The sequence below is a fragment of the Leuresthes tenuis genome, unplaced genomic scaffold (genome assembly GCF_036924035.1).
Source record: "Leuresthes tenuis unplaced genomic scaffold, fLeuTen1.0.hap1 SCAF_7, whole genome shotgun sequence".
Classification (NCBI taxonomy): domain Eukaryota; kingdom Metazoa; phylum Chordata; class Actinopteri; order Atheriniformes; family Atherinopsidae; genus Leuresthes; species Leuresthes tenuis.
Window position 1 is genome coordinate 6,759,501 of NW_027325361.1, and position 16,603 is coordinate 6,776,103.

At 38.7% G+C, this 16,603-nt stretch overlaps 2 protein-coding genes across 6 annotated transcripts in view; one reads left to right on the plus strand and one right to left on the minus strand.

The window, feature by feature from the left end:
- The window catches only part of LOC140311610 (discs large homolog 1-like protein), a 106,762-nt gene extending 92,943 nt beyond the window's left edge, over window positions 1–13,819 (minus strand). For 3 of the 5 annotated variants that reach the window (XM_072389018.1, XM_072389017.1, XM_072389016.1), the window contains exons 1-4: window positions 13,636–13,819; window positions 12,310–12,480; window positions 9,679–10,525; window positions 9,355–9,448 (exon numbers count right to left, since the gene is read on the minus strand). In XM_072389018.1, the coding sequence (XP_072245119.1) occupies window positions 9,355–9,448; window positions 9,679–10,525; window positions 12,310–12,480; window positions 13,636–13,654 (1,131 nt within the window). In that variant the 5' untranslated portion in view covers window positions 13,655–13,819. The remainder of the gene's footprint in view (window positions 1–9,354; window positions 9,449–9,678; window positions 10,526–12,309; window positions 12,481–13,635) is intronic. The other 2 variants (XM_072389020.1, XM_072389019.1) reach the window with 1 other exon arrangement.
- Window positions 1–16,603, plus strand: part of cp (ceruloplasmin) — a 442,499-nt gene that overhangs the window by 284,966 nt on the left and 140,930 nt on the right. The window lies entirely within an intron of this gene.

A 16,603-nucleotide genomic window follows, 5' to 3' on the forward strand; every position in this document is an offset into this window, starting at 1 on the left:
GAAGGGGAGGATTTTTGGAGATAAAGGGCAGTGGAAGTCAAACAAGTCAAAGCTCACTTCAGCCAAGGCTCTTGATGCGGATGGCTGGGCCATCTGGACTGTAACACACCACACACACACACAAGCTCACAGTGCACACAGTAGTGTCGCTGTGGTTGTCTTTGCCTTCTCACCTCAACTTGAAAACAAACAACGCAGCATGAGAGAGAAGAAGACAGAGAACCAAACACCGGCTGCAATTCCATGCACAGTGATATCTTCACTACAATATATCAATCATTATGTTTACACAATTTGCATTTCGGATATACAGTTTATGTTTAACACAGCACAGTCCAATTAATGACTCATGCCAATATCATGTCCCGAAATGCCATTGTGATGCTGCACCCATCAAAAGCCTTAAATACACTCAGAACACCCAAAAGAGTGTGTTCAATATTCATGCCTCAAGTTACATTTAAAACTGGTACTCAATAAAAAGAAATTACTTTTGGAAAAAATTTCCAACTTTACACAGATAAAGAACACAGATCCATGCCTGAAGCAGTCAATTAAGTTTCCAAGTTTATACTGCCAGACAAGTTATAAACGTTATTCAGCCGAGTGCAGCCGAGACTCTTTAACAGAATACACAAACGTTCACATGTGGGACTATGTTCTATGCGATCTATCAAACAATAGGTCAAAATAAAATAACATGTTACAAGCAGATTTAAGAACAGGAAGTTATGAGTTCCTTTTTTCCTCTTTTCTTTTTACAGAAGATACCTGGGTCTTCTTCTACTCCTGCATACATGAGATTTCCTCAGGAGTGAACAATATATGTTGTAGATCTCATGAACTCGATCCAACAGGAGCTGCTATTTCTGTAATATCACCTGATGACTGACACTAAACATTACATATTGACTTCTTTCGTGAAGTTAAGTTCTGTATTTAACAAGGAAAAAAGAAGAGAAAATCAAAGACCTTAAAACGATATTCATCCAGAATAAATGTGGAAGTGGCTTCCTTAAACAGCTAAGGCTCCAGTGCCAACCTTCAGAAAGTCTTGGCTTTTGTGGTTAGCTAGCTGTCCCAAGACCAGCTGTACAGTCAGTTCCTCTGTGTTTGGCAAAGAACAGATGGATATTCTGCGATGTGTGGTAATGCAAGCACCCACACGTACACACACATATACACATACATTAAGCAGAAATGAACATTCACAGGTGTTCTGGATCAGATGGCTCAAAACAAAATAAATTTAAATGTAAAGACAACACAAAATGCCATCACAAACCAAATTTCTGGGACAAAGAAAAGAACAACAATGACAGCATACAAGAAAGAGAGAAATGACAAATGAGAGAGAGAGAAAGAGAGAGAGAGAGGATACTACCTCATGAGCCTAGCAGGCATGCACTACATGTTAACATTAGTAGGTCAGCCAGCACAGAAATAACTACACTGTGTGTATGTATGTGGTAACCTCTTACACTCCCCATCAGCCAATCACAGTGGATTCTCCATTGTGCACGCTGACCAATTAGAAAAGCCTCCATACATCAACATTTCAAATGTGATAATCTTTTACCAGTTGTGTATTCAGGTTCCACATGAGTGAATTTTCCTCCATTTATATCTGTCATCCTCTCACTTTAAAATGTACCGCCAGGACAGTCTGACTGCTGCCAAAACCTCCCAGCAAATACTGTCAGCTGTGCAGATGAAGTGCTAATGGACTATTATTTGCTAGACATTTTATGATAAAAAATACTAATTGCCATGTCAACTAATGTTATAGCTCAAGTAGCAAATATATAGGGGTTTCAAGTCCCCGTAAAAACAGTTTGGGAACCCATCATCTTGTTGTTTTGGTCATACATACAGTGCCACTATGTGGTAAAACACAGGCACAACAGCATCTGGGTCATTTTAATAAATATGCATCCATATACATATATTTAGAGTCTGAGAAAGTTTTATAAATCAGAAAGTTTAAAGATTTAACTATAATCAGTAGTCAGCTACACTTGAGAAGTACTATATAAATACAGTCTATTTACTCGCCATGTTTTATGACGCTATGTTGCGTCCTAAACAGATCTATATTACTGTTGTCTGCCAACGCCATAGCCCACATTTAACACATTTTGCAGAAACTGGATTACTTGTGCCTAAAGTAGGATCAGACAGGTCAAAAAAGTTGTAGCAGCCTCTTCAAAAAATTAACTACTTCACCAGATACTTATCTTGGCTTGACAAAAGAAGGGGCAGTATTTAGATGGTGCTGAGGTGCTCAGCATGGTTTAACACATACCAACTTTGTACAAACCACTATGGGCTGGAATAAGTCATATATATCAATAAATCCAGGAATGAGATATGTGGCGTTCATAGAGGGTTGTATATGTAAAGAGACAAAAACAAGAAAGAAATCTTACAAATCTTCATTTGTAAGTCGCTTTGGATAAAAGCATCTGCTATATGTATAAACATAAACACAGAAATAATGAAACTAATAGGGAGACACGGTGGTGGGAATAATTGATTCAGGGGGTGTTTAGGTGCTCTGGAATGGAACACCAGAACTGAATTTGGAGAAAGATTCATATCACAGTAGGAAAATAACTCCAAACACACCACAAAGCTTTGCAAGAGCAACTTGATCGGAGAGTATTCAAGTATGCTGGCTGTCCTGGATCTGTTCACCTAACCACATTAAACATTTACTGGAGAACTCTTGGGAAGGCTGACAAATCACGCTAGGATAACATGGCTACCACATTTTGTAGAGACTCATGGAACGCATGGTAGTAGAAACGCTTTGTGCAGCATTTTCAAATTTGTGTGTAGTTTTTCAGAGGATCAATCATTAAGCTGATATTATCATTTCTGACAAAAAAGAAAAATGATGATGGAATAATGCACTACATGAGCTAAACATATGCATAAAATGTCGTGCATGGGTAAACTAGCAGCAGTATAATATGTCTTTTAACCCTTTATAAGATGTACACAACACTTTTACAATATGTTCTTCTCTCTTTCATTCACACATATTAGGCCTTTATTATAATCAAACACCAGTGAGCACATCACATGCTCAAGGACACTTGGAGGGGCTGGAGATCGCACCACCAATCATGCAAATGTATAAAACAGCCACTTTTAAACAGCCACTTGCTGAATTAATGTTACTAACTTAAGATGTTTATTTCATGAGATGCAAAAAGAAAAGGATTACAACGTTAATAGAAAACTATATATGTATGTGATTTCTATTTCCCTTTTTTATATTTACACTACTGGGAACAAAATCCACAAGCACAATTTTGTGAATCTATTTTCTGCTCCTGAAGAACTAAATTGAAATTAAGTCGGTTTCCAGCTTTGTTGTCTGTACATTTCAGGGTCTTTGCATCTGTGTACAGCCTCACAAAGATTAGTCATCTGCTTAATGGGATTTGTTGCCCTGGTTGTACCCAAGCTTGACATGCACCGCAAAAATAATGTTAGCTTCCCTGCCAGTTCGATTGACCAGGACTGCAGAAAAACAAAAACAAACACTCCAAAGTTACCAGAATGGCAAACAAAGGACTAAAGAAGAGGATGTCATGAAACCCTGTCCGCTCTGTGTTTTGTGTAAATCTGAAATTCTGCCTTCCGTCACAACTAATACTAGTCTGAGTGCAAGTACATGCAAGTAGCCTTCTTTAGGACAAATGATTAATTTCAAGAGACAAAGTAAAGTCATTGTTCATATGTAGTGTAGGATAGCTAACCTGTACAGACAAGAACAGGAGTAGCTGAACAGCATAGCCTCTGCATTTAGCCTCACCCTCCTGCCCTGGACTAATTCCCCTCAGTTACTCAGCTCCTCTTGGAAGTCAGTCAGCCGCTGTGTCTCACAGCACCTCTGACACGCTTTCATGGAAATCCTTCTAAAATCTTGGTTTTTGCCACCGTACCCTCTACACATTTTGCTCTCTCTAAATTTGGTGAATTTTCCTCCTGAATACTGTAAAATGGTCTTGGCTTCATTTTGTAAAGTACTTTGAAATGTAACACTGTATGCTGTCGTAACACTGAAATGATAGGTGCATACCCACACAGGCTATTATTGGCTAAACACTCATTGCCTTACATACAATACATACACATGTAGATTTCATGTAAACACACACCAACTTTGAAACCAGATTGAAACTACAGAAATTACAAAAAATACATTTTAAAAATAGCTTTGCATCACTAACTACTCATAATAAAGGTAATGGTCTGCTTGTCATTTCTTAATAAAGATCAGTTCTTTCTACCACAACCACAAGTTTCAAAATGTAATAATAAGAATAAGTGAAAATACATTACACTGACTGAAGATGCAGAGTAGTGGTCCATTTTCACATGTAGCCCTCTTCTACTGGAAGTGAAATCAAGAGCCCAACAGACTCAGTCCTGGGACACTTAATCTTTATCTACGGGTCTCATGGAGTGAGGTAGCCTTTGACAACAGTCCGACATCGCTGTGGTAGTCCTACTCCAGGTGCACATCCCTGGGTTCTACTGTCCTGCTGCTGCTGGGGAGATTCTGTCCTTTCCTGCACTCATGCCTTTCCCATTGATTCATTTGTCAACCTTGTCCCCCCCTCAAAGTTACATCACAATGTCAGCTGGACAGTGGCACGGATGGATAGATCAATGAAATAATGTAGCATGTCATTTTCTGGCAATAATCATAAATAAGTCCACCAAAGCTGTATATGTAATGAACTCATGTGCTCGTAAACACCGACTGGCTCTCTTTTTTCCTCATTGTATCCATGTGTCTCATTTCTCCGCTTACTTCCACTTTGTCCATCCTAAAATAGCTCCACCTTTGTAAAGTCTATTAGGAGCCTAAGGTAAGCCTCTTAGGAGTGACTCTTGCTCTCTTGGTGCAGAGGAAAATAGTAACACTCAGTAAGACAAAACAACAATTGCACACACTGAAAAAACCAGGGTGGGATTTAAGACTGGCTAAAAGAGGAAAAGAGGATTGGCCAAGATGGAAAGGATACTGATATAAACTGGAACCGGTCTCCAAAAGCAGACAAACGAAACATAAACAGAATATAAATATAAATACAAATTCAGTAAATGTTTGGGGGTGGTTGTACATCATTTTGAGTTTCTTAGAGAAAATAAAAAAAGCGCTACACGGTGCATGGTGGTGTGGTGGTTAGCACTGTTGCCTCACAGCAAGAGGGTTCCTGGTTCAAATCCAGGCTGGGGTCTTTCTGTGTGGTGTTTGCATGTTCTCCTGTGATGGACTGGAGACCTACTCAGGGTGTACCCTGCCTCCTACCTCTTTGCAGTCTGAGTAGTACTGAGTAGTCTCTGCTTCCTTGTTTTAAAGGTGGAAACTCACTCAAGTTTTACATTATGTAATGGTTGTTGTTGTGGAAATGGAAATGAATTAAGGTTAAAAAAAGAGAGGATGCACAAACACATTCTACAACAGTAATCCCAGAGTCTTGACCACTGGGAACACCCTCTCTTTTTTAATCCATTACCTTAATCAGGTAAACCAGATTAGGCTTCTGAATGTGAGATGGAATCCCTGCTGTCTGTCTGTGGATGTGCCAGGATTCTTCAGCAGGGTGTACTGGAAAGATTAATTGGTTAGCAACGTATGTTGAGCCAGCCTAAGTTTTCATTATCACAAAGGTGGCCCCGTTTTAACTTGGTTAAATCCCTATGGTAGTTTATACTACACACGACAAAATCCAGGGGAGGTTATGTGAGTTTTACATCTAAATCGTCCTTCAAATGCACATTTTAATAATTCGATTCATGATGGAAAATTAACATTATATTTTATATGCTAACATGTTGAGCTGTATATTAGTAATGTCACCAAAGAAAGCTATGTAGGTACAGTATTGCAAATGGTATGTGCTACACTGCCCTATGAGTCTCTATTTATTCAGCTGTTGATGGAGAAAACCAATAAATATGTTTTCATGCTTGGTCCTAATTTGCAGCCCATTCCAGTTTGAACTGCTTGTACTACATCTAAGACCACTGAGACCAGATTTGATCATCGTATTGCCATATCTCACAGAGAATTTTAAATTGTGCCTAAAACAACCAAAAGTACATTACATTACATTACCAAACATTACCAAACTGACAAGACACTGGTCTGATAGAAGGTTCGACACTTTATTTATAGATTTTCAGATTAACTTTTAACAGAAAACAAATATTTGTATGGTGTGGTTTCTATTGCTTTGCACCCCTCATATGTTTTTGTCATATGTTAATCTAGCATCATATTGTGTTTACTTCAGTTACTGTTGGGTTAGCATGTTACAATTAGGTATAAATTGTGAATCAGAGGGTTGAAACAGTGGTTTGTTATTTCAATGAAACAACTGAAAAAAAGCAACAGTCAAACTCGCATATGTCATTATTTATGCAGAACATTATTTTCATGCAAATGCAGTGTTGCAACATAATGGGAAATACACAGCATTATAATAGCAGCATGTTAATGCTTGCCATGTTATGTATTAGAGATTAAATTGTAAATCATAACCTGCAAATCATTTCTTATATCAATGTTTTTCTAAATAAATAAATGTTCTCTGCAATACATGACACTACTTAGTCACTTCATATTTTTGGGAGTTTCTGGTGGTATGTTTGCCTGTGTCTTTAGCATGAGAACAAATTCATGTGTGGCTGTCTATGTAAAGGGCTAAAATAGTGACGATTTTACAACAGTGGTGTTACATCCCATAACTGCAGGAGAAGTCAAACAGCAAAAATTGCCAGAGTCTCGAGTGCTTCTTTAATGAGCCATGCATTTCTGAGGATTCATGTATGTGTAAAATATATGTTTTTCATTCCCTCCCTGCCTGGACACCAGTCAGTCATTCAGTCAACCAGTACATCAGTGATCTACCTGCACAGGCAGCCAGCCTTTCGACTGTGTGCGACCTGTCAGCGCAGTTTCCGGTCTCTCTGGGAGTCACATGTTGTCAGACCAACAATGTTCCACTAGAGCACTGCCTGTTTCTCTAAAATATCACATTATCGCCATTGTATTCACAAATTACAGCAAACCATCTGCCAGTTCTTTCAGCAAAAAATCAATTTCTCCACTTTACTTTCTATGAAATCTTCAGAAAAAAATTAATCATGTGAGAGAACATGGAAAAGTCAAATCTAAGTGCAAACCACTGCGCATTATGAAAAAAAATTTATAGATTATATTCTGAATACTGTAATAGATGAGTGAATTACACTTATCGTCCTGATCTGTTTTGTTCATTTGTCTCACCTTAGTAGTGAGGATACAGATGCAGTCCATCCTCACCAGTCCACCTGGCCAACTTTCAACAAAACATCTTCCAACTGTAACTTCCCCATTCTACCTCTCAGCCGCTTGTTGATGTTGGTAGCATCCTTTTGTTTTCTGCCTTTCTCCACCTCTTTCTTCATCCATCAGTCTCTCTCTGTTCTGTTTTTCAAGCCATCTCCACCTGTCCTTTCACCAGAGAAGCCAGTGTAGCCTTTTCTGCTAAAATAGAGGCCAAGTCGGAAACATGGCAGCTGTCCCGATGCAACTCCACCCGCTCTCTTGTTTCCCAGCTGCTGTCTTCGTTTTATGGCTGCTGGTTGCCACATTTTGACCTCAAAGAGAGCATGGCTCGGAATATATATACATATATATTTATATATCTGCGTATGCACGCGAAAGACACTTACACACACATAAAAAATAGGAAGCATCTAGAGACTTGTGCAGAAAGCCATACACATGGATGCCCAAGCAAACACTCACAGGCAGACGTGGATACACAAACATAAGCACACACAAAAATTCATACACTACACACACACACATAACACTCTTCACTGCTTTATCAGGTCAGGTCCCTAGTAGGAGTGGGGGGTTAGACTGAGTGAGCAGCAACAGCAGTATAGCAATGGATGCTCTACTTTTAACTTTGTGGATATCAGTGAATTAGAGCTCCAGAATGCATCTTGAAGCCTCAAACAGTGAGTGTATTTTACTCAATCAGGCAACTTCGAGATGCACAGCATTACTGCAGCTGATGTTGAATTGATCATATTACAATATAATCAGCAGGAGATTTCAGGAGGAATCAGAGTTGTCATGTTTTTGTTAGCAAAATGACCAAAATGCATCATCCTTGTTGATCTGTCAATCTGGTGTGTGTGTGTTGGTTGTTTGGTGGAATAGTAACAGAGACTACTTCAACTGGCCCATACCCCTTTTGAACATATTAACAACTGATGCAGCAGTTAGATATACAGTGCTTATTCTGATGTTAAAAGGCTATCATGGGTTTTAAAAAAACAGCAAATCACTTCCCTATTGTACTATACAGTTGCAAGAAAAAGTTACATGCTATTATTGTGTTGTTTATCAATGAAAAGCTGAGCAGCACATAAATGTTCAGCATTACCAACAACACCACTACAAGCACACAGCACAATGTAGAACCGGAAGGGTAATTGTTGTCAGATGCATATAGTGCAAAGAAAACAGCTGTTTACAAAAAGCCATACCAGCCCAATATATATGTGTTCAGTGAAAGCTTGTAGTCAAATAGCCTTAACAACAGAAAAACAACCTACTACTACCTACTACAACCTATCTACTCTGCAATAAGATCAACTCGATAAAAACATTTACATGAATCGTCTAAGCACATTCTGCACATTCTACATTCTAAGCTGATTCTACTGAACAATAAAATGTCACAGAACTAAACCGATACCCTTTCTCATATTACGTAATGCAGTATAGCCAGCTTGCACAAATAACATGTAATTCTGCCAACTGCAGCTACAAGCTTTCTCTCAATATAGAGACTCGAAATGAGACATGCAGTCACAAACATGTCCGATACCTTTTCCATGAAGAAGTAAGATCTTGAACAGAAAATCAAGAGAAAAATCAAACTGAACACCCCAAATTGTGTAAAATTAAGCTATATCAAATTCATATTTTAAACTGAGGAGCCATCATCTTGTGTAGCAGCGGTCCATCTGTATTTGCATTTGAAAGGTGTACTGTTTGAATTTACAGATATTCAAAAGTTACAAGACTGTTGTTACAGACAGCTGTAGCTAAACTAAAATTCTGCTTCTTAGCCCCAATCACTGATGGATAAGAGGACAAAAAGATGTATAACACACAAAAAGATACTATGAAGATGAAAAACCTCCACAACACCTGCAATAAACTTCCTTCCTTCCTTCAGAGAAGAACCCATCTGCTGTCACCAGCAGAGGTATTTCCTGCTGGTTTCCTAAGGCACAAACACAAAAGAATAAGAGATGTCTTACCTTGTTGGGGGTCAGTGGGCTTGTAGCTGGCCTGGAGTGGGTTGGACCATGGCTGGGGCTAGTGGTGACCTTTACTGGCCCAGGGCTTAATGGTCTGGGAACAGAAATGAGGGAGAGAGGGTGTCCGAAGTTGAACTCTGAAAACTGTCAGTTATTATTTTGTCCAACACCTAAAATTCAAATGTAGTGTTTAACTGGAAACCACAAAATTTTCCCGGAGTTGCTCTATCAACTGAGTTTGCTTAAAAAAACGATAGGTACATACTACACTTGTATATTAATGTTATCAAAGGTTACTATGAACAAAGCAATTTCTTGACATACTTTGGATGTGGTTCCTTGTTCAGGTTTGCAGGGGGACTTGTGGGGCTTTGGCCACCGAAGCTAAATCTCTCATGGCTAGGACTTGTTGGACTCTTGGTGGAAGTGACCTTATCCAATCCTGGCTCTTTACTGGTTGAAAGAGGTGTAGAAACTACGGTGGCTCCTGTGTCTATGCTGATACCTGTGCCAGTGCTGGGAGTGGTGCTGCCGGAGGTGAGTTTGTCTGGAGAGGTTGGAGACACAAGGCCTTGGATGGTGCTGGAGACAAGGGCGGAGACTGTAACCAGGTTGAGGTTAGGAGATCCAGGAAGGTTCTGCAGAGTTATGTTGGTGCTCTCTGAAGACACACCAGGGCTGGTGGCAGTGACATGTGGCTTGGTTCCATTCACTGAAACTCCAGGAGATGTTTTGTTGGGACCAGTGGGGCTTTCCACTTTGTTCACGATAAAGTCAGAAGAAGTGGCAACAGGTGGTGAGGATATTTTAGAAGTATCTGCTTCTGATGATTTAGATGCTCCAGTTTGTACAGGAGGAAGAGGAGCACGGTACTTGACTTTGGCTGGCTGTGACTGAGATGTGCTGGACTGTGTTGCTGGCGAAGATTCTTTTGTTGCAGATGGGACAGGAGGAGCAGGAGACTTGATTGACCTAGGTTTAGAGGTCAACAGCTTTGGTTTGGATGGTTCACCAGAAGCCTGGGGACTCAAGGGACCAGAGCAGGGCAGTGTCTGGACTGTGGGTTCTGCTGGCAGGTTGCTAAGGGCAGGGAGTTTCCCAGGACTGTCCTTATGGTCCACAGAACAACTTCTATCCGCCAAAATTGTCAACTCGTAGTACTCCTGGATATCTGGCAAAATATTAAAAACATGATGAATGAAGAGTTGGTGGTATATTTAGACGAGAACAAAATATCTTGCAGGGATAGATGAAATAATGCATGACTGTATATATGAAAACATTACTAAATTCACATGCAGAATAAAAGCAAGTGCAATATTTAATTGTGCATAGCATGAGTTCAAGTGGGTCAAAAAATAAAGCCATCATTTGAGCTTCTATTGACGCTGCTCATTTCTCTAAAAGGATGCTGCTCTCCCTCTGTCAGACATTCAACCTACAAGGGCACAGAGGCCCAAGAAGAGAGCCATGCTACCTCAAATAAATTATTACAGATCATTGTTAGAATCTATTGGAATGAAGGGACACAGATTAAACTATAGATCATAACTGAAACTGAGCACCTGATTAACTGAAAAAAGAAAAGTCTCTATTCTCATTTTATCAGTACAGTGGTAGATATACCTCATTAAGCAGAGCTAAAACACTGAGGACCTCTAGTGTCAATACAGTAGCCTACGCAATTTGCAGGGTAACCACTTCAAAAAGGAAAAAATAATTCCACTATCATTTCCCTTTTTAAAAGTAAACCAACAAAGCCAACAAATCAGGATGAGTGTTGTGGTCAGAGGTTTCACTTTGCATACAGAACAGATGAGAAGTTCAGCACTAAACCACACATTACAGGGAGATAGTGGGGAGAGTAAAGTGGAGAGAAGGATTAGTTTTATAAACATAACCATGAAATACAGTATCAGAAACAAACATCCAATGATAAAGTCAAACACATGTCTTCATTACAAGTAAGTATCAATAAATAGGAAAATATTCAACTACAAGTTAGAACAAAATATTGTTTAAGTATACAACTTTAACATCTGGGAAACAACACGGTCAACAGGAACTTTGGCTCATGGTCACTGAACAGTATAAACATGCATGCACTCAAGCACACACAAAACAGAGAAATGTGTGTTTCTGTAAGAACTGAAGGTGTAAATGCCAAAAGCAGGTGAAACAAGGAGCTGAACCAGTTTGTTGTCACACATACATACAACCATGTTTTTTTCCATTCATTAAGCAACCGTAACCAAGAAAACATACTTTCTAAAATTAGCAGCTCGTCTGAGGAATTTTTACACAGCTGCACAATCTCTAAATGTGTGTCCCTTTTAACAAAGAGCTCTATGTTTGCTGTGACAGTCCATGTCACACCTACATTTGTTTACTCTGATCTCCATTTTCTGGTTACCAGTCAAGTGATAGCCATCTTAAAGTAATCATAACTAAAGAAAACAAACTACACAACTCGCCTTTTCTTGTGCCAAGTCCAGCCTTCTGTCTGCAGGCCTACTGGCAAACAGATTACAGCCTTCAAGCCTTCAAATACAGTCCCAAACAGACAGTATAACTGAAAACACACTTTGACTTCCCACTGATTTTTATGACACAACACTTGTTAAAAATCAGACAAACCTACCTGCAGCAAAGCTGACACCTTATTAAGATTAAGTGACATAGGTGTGTGGTATTTTTCCATGCAGATACAGTTTTGTTAGTCTAGGTGGTCCAGAGATTGAAAAACTGCTTGTTTATTAATTAGGTTGTACTAAATCTTTAACCAAGCACAACTTTACTGATTTAAATAGCTCACCATTGCTATCATCAACAATTTCTGTTAAATATTCTTTTAATTTCTTATATATATATATATATATATATATATATATATATAACATCAATGAAGGGACAGGTTAATTAACTATAGAAATTGTCCAAAAAAAATGTTCTTACCAAGAAGAGCATTAAATAGCTGACTTTGGAAGACATTGATAACTCTGTCTAGAGACTGCTGCAGCTGGCGATCCTCCTCCACAGGGCCCTGTTTGCTCCGGCTCTGGTTCTGCTGTCTCTGGTCCAGTTTGACTCGATACTGCTGAAGCAGCTCAAGGGCTCGCTGAGCATCTTAACATGACATGTACAATATGTTACAAACATCTTTCACATCACACAAAAAAAGAATAACAAAATTCACAAAGCACTTTTGAGCAGAGTAAGGAGATTGCACTGTGCATTAACAGCCTTTCTTTGACTGGGGATTAATGAAGGTTATAGTTTCAGACATGGCATGATGTTTACCAGAGGATGGTTAATTAAAGACAGAGTGATAGCACTTGGCTCAATATAATGAGTGAGGGAACAAAGTCCTATCACTCTGTCAATAATATCATACCTCATCTCACAAGTACCAAGAATGCTTTATTTTCCTGTTTGGCTTCAGAGCTGCTTTTGGGAATTTAGCAGCAATTAAACAATCACTGTTTGTTTTACAAAAGTACATTTAGGTAAATGTTAAACAGCACACCACAAAAAAGTCATGTATAATTAAACTGGTTTTATCACAGTTATTTAAGAGTTATGTCTTAAAAATCTTTGCATTTATAAGGAAAAAGCAAATGCACTGGATTTAACTGCATTTCATCGATTAGAAACTACTATTAAATTCTGCTTTGGTGTTTTTATGTCGCCCTTTTAACAATACAGGCTTCAATAGAACGTATGGAGCAAATGAACGTGCGCATACCGGTAGTCATTCTGAACAGCTGCTCAAACCAAAAGTAATTTAATCACCCATCAAACTCTAAATGTACCAGCATTCAATTTCACACGTGCTGCTTTTCATGAATCCACATGTCAACTATGTCAGTCTAATGATTTTTTCGTATCTACAACATTTGCACAGGAAACATGTCACAGAGCACGTATCGTTCGCTGCTTTCTTTTTTGCAACTAATGATGTTCGACATTTCAAAGCAGACTAACAAATGCGCTGCTTTTACCAAATTATCAGCGAAAGCTTTTACTTCTCCGAGAGTCGCGAATGAACAATTCTAAACCTATAACTGAGCGTGTTTTGAACAAGTTTGTGCTCTTGCTTAAAGTGAAGGAGCACTTTCGAGCTGCATGTAGCAACATCAACTATTGAAGTTGTTTGGTCAAAACTGAACTTGATTCGATATAATTTCTTCAACAAAGCAAAGTATATTTAGAGAGGCGATAGGCTTACACAAAATGTATGACAGACAAACACCGGGAACAACGAAAATGTATTTCAGTTACCTTTCTGTCGCACAGGCATGCTGACACACAGTCCTGACAATGTTTGTGTTGCTGTGGCAGTGCGTGCGTTATTACAGATGTGTGCGTCTGTCCCGCGACAGCCTGCCTCCTATCTGGGACACCAAACAGTTGCCACAACAGCCAACAACAACCTGCCTTGAAGTAAAAAAAAAGTGAACTCAATAAAGTGTTAGTAAGTCAGACAAAACGACAGAAACTGCCAACCGAGAATATAAACCTCTGACACGCAACGCGTGGACACTGGATCCGGAGGTGTAGCCTACTGGTAATGCCTGATTTATTATTTCTTCTTCCTCTTCTTTTTCACTTAAAGACTGCCTTTGTTTGCCTTGTCAGACTAGTTCTCCCTTTCTTCATTCAGGTAGCTAGATGTCCAACCGGTTAGGCAGACCTGTGTGATAAACACAACACACTCACCTAAAAACATCATTAAAGCAGGTTTGAGAGGCTCCTCATAAGGAGCTTGTGTCCTGGAGGTATTGTCATGTTAAACAGCTATATTGTGTGCAGTGGATAAAAGCCTGGGCTATTCTTGGGTGTGCACTGAATCCACACCTAATCCACTCAGAGTTGGGGAAAGATTTGGGTTTACTGATAGTGATCTAACTCCTGCATTAAATAGGAGGCTTCCTTCTCCTGTTCCTACTGTTTTTGGCTCTTGCTTTCATATTATGCGTTTTTTTGTGTCGCTCATTCACACACAAAAATGTTCAAGATGAAAGGGTCCAATTGAAATGTCTCAGGTTTAATCCCAGCAGCAGTTTGGACAAGCTCATCTCTGTGTGGCATTATCATGGTAAACAGTATATTTTGTTTAGATTAAAACTGTTGTCTTGCCATGGCTCATTCAAACGGCTTAGTTTGGCCCCACCAAGGTTTACACTCCTTCTTAATTAACAGAAAACTGTGTCACTCACTTTTACATCTAACAAATTTACCTACAGCCTCCTATCAATTTAACTTCTGAGCAAAAAAAAAAAAAAACAATCAAGGAAATGGGTAATTTTGCTATTTGTCTCAGCATATCAAACAATTTTCTGTAAAAAAAAATAAAAAAACCATATCATTCCATGTCATAAATATTCAAGAAAGGATCATAAGATGCTAAATTAACAAACTGAGCACAAGAAAGGGGCTTTAAGTGACTTTGAACGTAGCATGGTTGTTGGTGCCAGACAGGCTGGTCTGAGTATTTCAGAAACTGCTGATCTACTGGGATTTTTATGCACAACCATCTCTGAGGTTTACAGAGAATGAGAAAAAGAGCAAAAATCCAGGGAGCGGTAGTTGTATGAACAAAAATGCCTTGTTGATGTGAGAGGTCAGAGTAGAATGGGCAGACTGGTTCGAGATGATAGGCATCATTGCATAGGCAACAGTAACTCAAATAACCACTGATTACAACTAAGGAATACAGGATACCATCTCATACACAAGAAGTAAGCACATGTATAAAGTTAATTCTAGGTTATTGATAAGTGACTGAAAAAAATGAAAAATAACATCTACATCTTCCAAAACTGGAGGGCCTTATATTTAAAATGAATAAATAAAAGACAAAAACTGCATTTAATTCTCAAAATAAAAAAAGGCCAAAAAAAACTAGCTGTGTATCTTACATATATGCTGGTTATACTGGTTTTTAATAACTGCAAAGCAGACAATGTGATAAATAAAGGACGCTATGGGTAATTTTTGTCATGCAGGCAGAAAAAACCTAATGTTGGTTTAAAAGAATATGCAATATGTAGTGATCATGTTCACTTAAAGTGTAAAATCCTGTCTAACCACGAACATATTGTAGTTTTTGAGTGTAAAACAAGGCTATCAGCAAAATGGTCTCCATGGTAAATTTTGCATTGTAAAATGAATGTATTTTAGCCCTTACCATGATTGTTTTCTAATCTGACCAAAGTAGTTTTGATTTCTAACACTAACCAAGTGATGCTATTACCTAAACCAAACCAAGAAGTTACAAAAACAGGTTTGTAAGGTGTTGGCGTGTTATTAACTGAATGTAACTCAGAAGTGAAAAGACAGCTTGGACATGTTGAACTTGGGTGTCCTATTTCCCTCCTGATGTTTATAGGGGTGTTACTTTAGAGGACAGTGTTAAGGGTCAAATTTATATAACTTTCAATTATCTGTAGTTTACTTCAGTAATTTTTTTTCTGATTGCTTTTTTTCCTTTTAGTCACTACATTTTAACTCAAATATTACTGGGTGAAAAGGGCAGTATCCAGGCAGGTCCCCTTTCACGGTTTTAGCGGATGGTGGCCACATGGTCAGTTGTATCTGGGATTGAACAGTCGTGTCTCTTTGTTGTCATGAGGGATTCCATACCATGATAAAAAATGGCAAACACAGCGAGTACTCAAAGTGCATTTCAGAGCCTGCTCTTTGTCAGTGTTATACAGAGTATACAGAGTATACAGAGTATATACATTGAATCAATACTTTCTACTACTTTTATCAAAGCATTTCTTCCAAGTACAAATCTATATTTGATAGGTAAAATGCTTGGTTAGCTTGTTTCGTTTGTACAGATTTTAGCTTCTCCGTAGGAGTACATTAGGTCATTCAAAAGCTACTCTACAGCGTTCAGACTTAATCTGTGCTTTGCTCCAAGCAAAAATGGCGATGAAGGTAACTGTATACAGATGCCTGAAAATACTACTTATTCAATGAAGGATGAATACACAACTGGCAAAATAAAGATAGTTCAGACGTGCAGGAGGTTAAACTTTTCACTTCTGATGCTAAGCTGAGTACATCCCAGACCTTTCTACTGGCTGAGCAGAGAGGAAAGTAGTATTGATTTTCTCATCCAACTCTGATGAACAAGTGGACTTTCACAAATGTTGCACTGTACTTTTTTTAATTTCTTTTAAGAATGGTACAACTTGCCACCTCTTTTTTTTCATTCATAGGATGCTTTATAACTTTG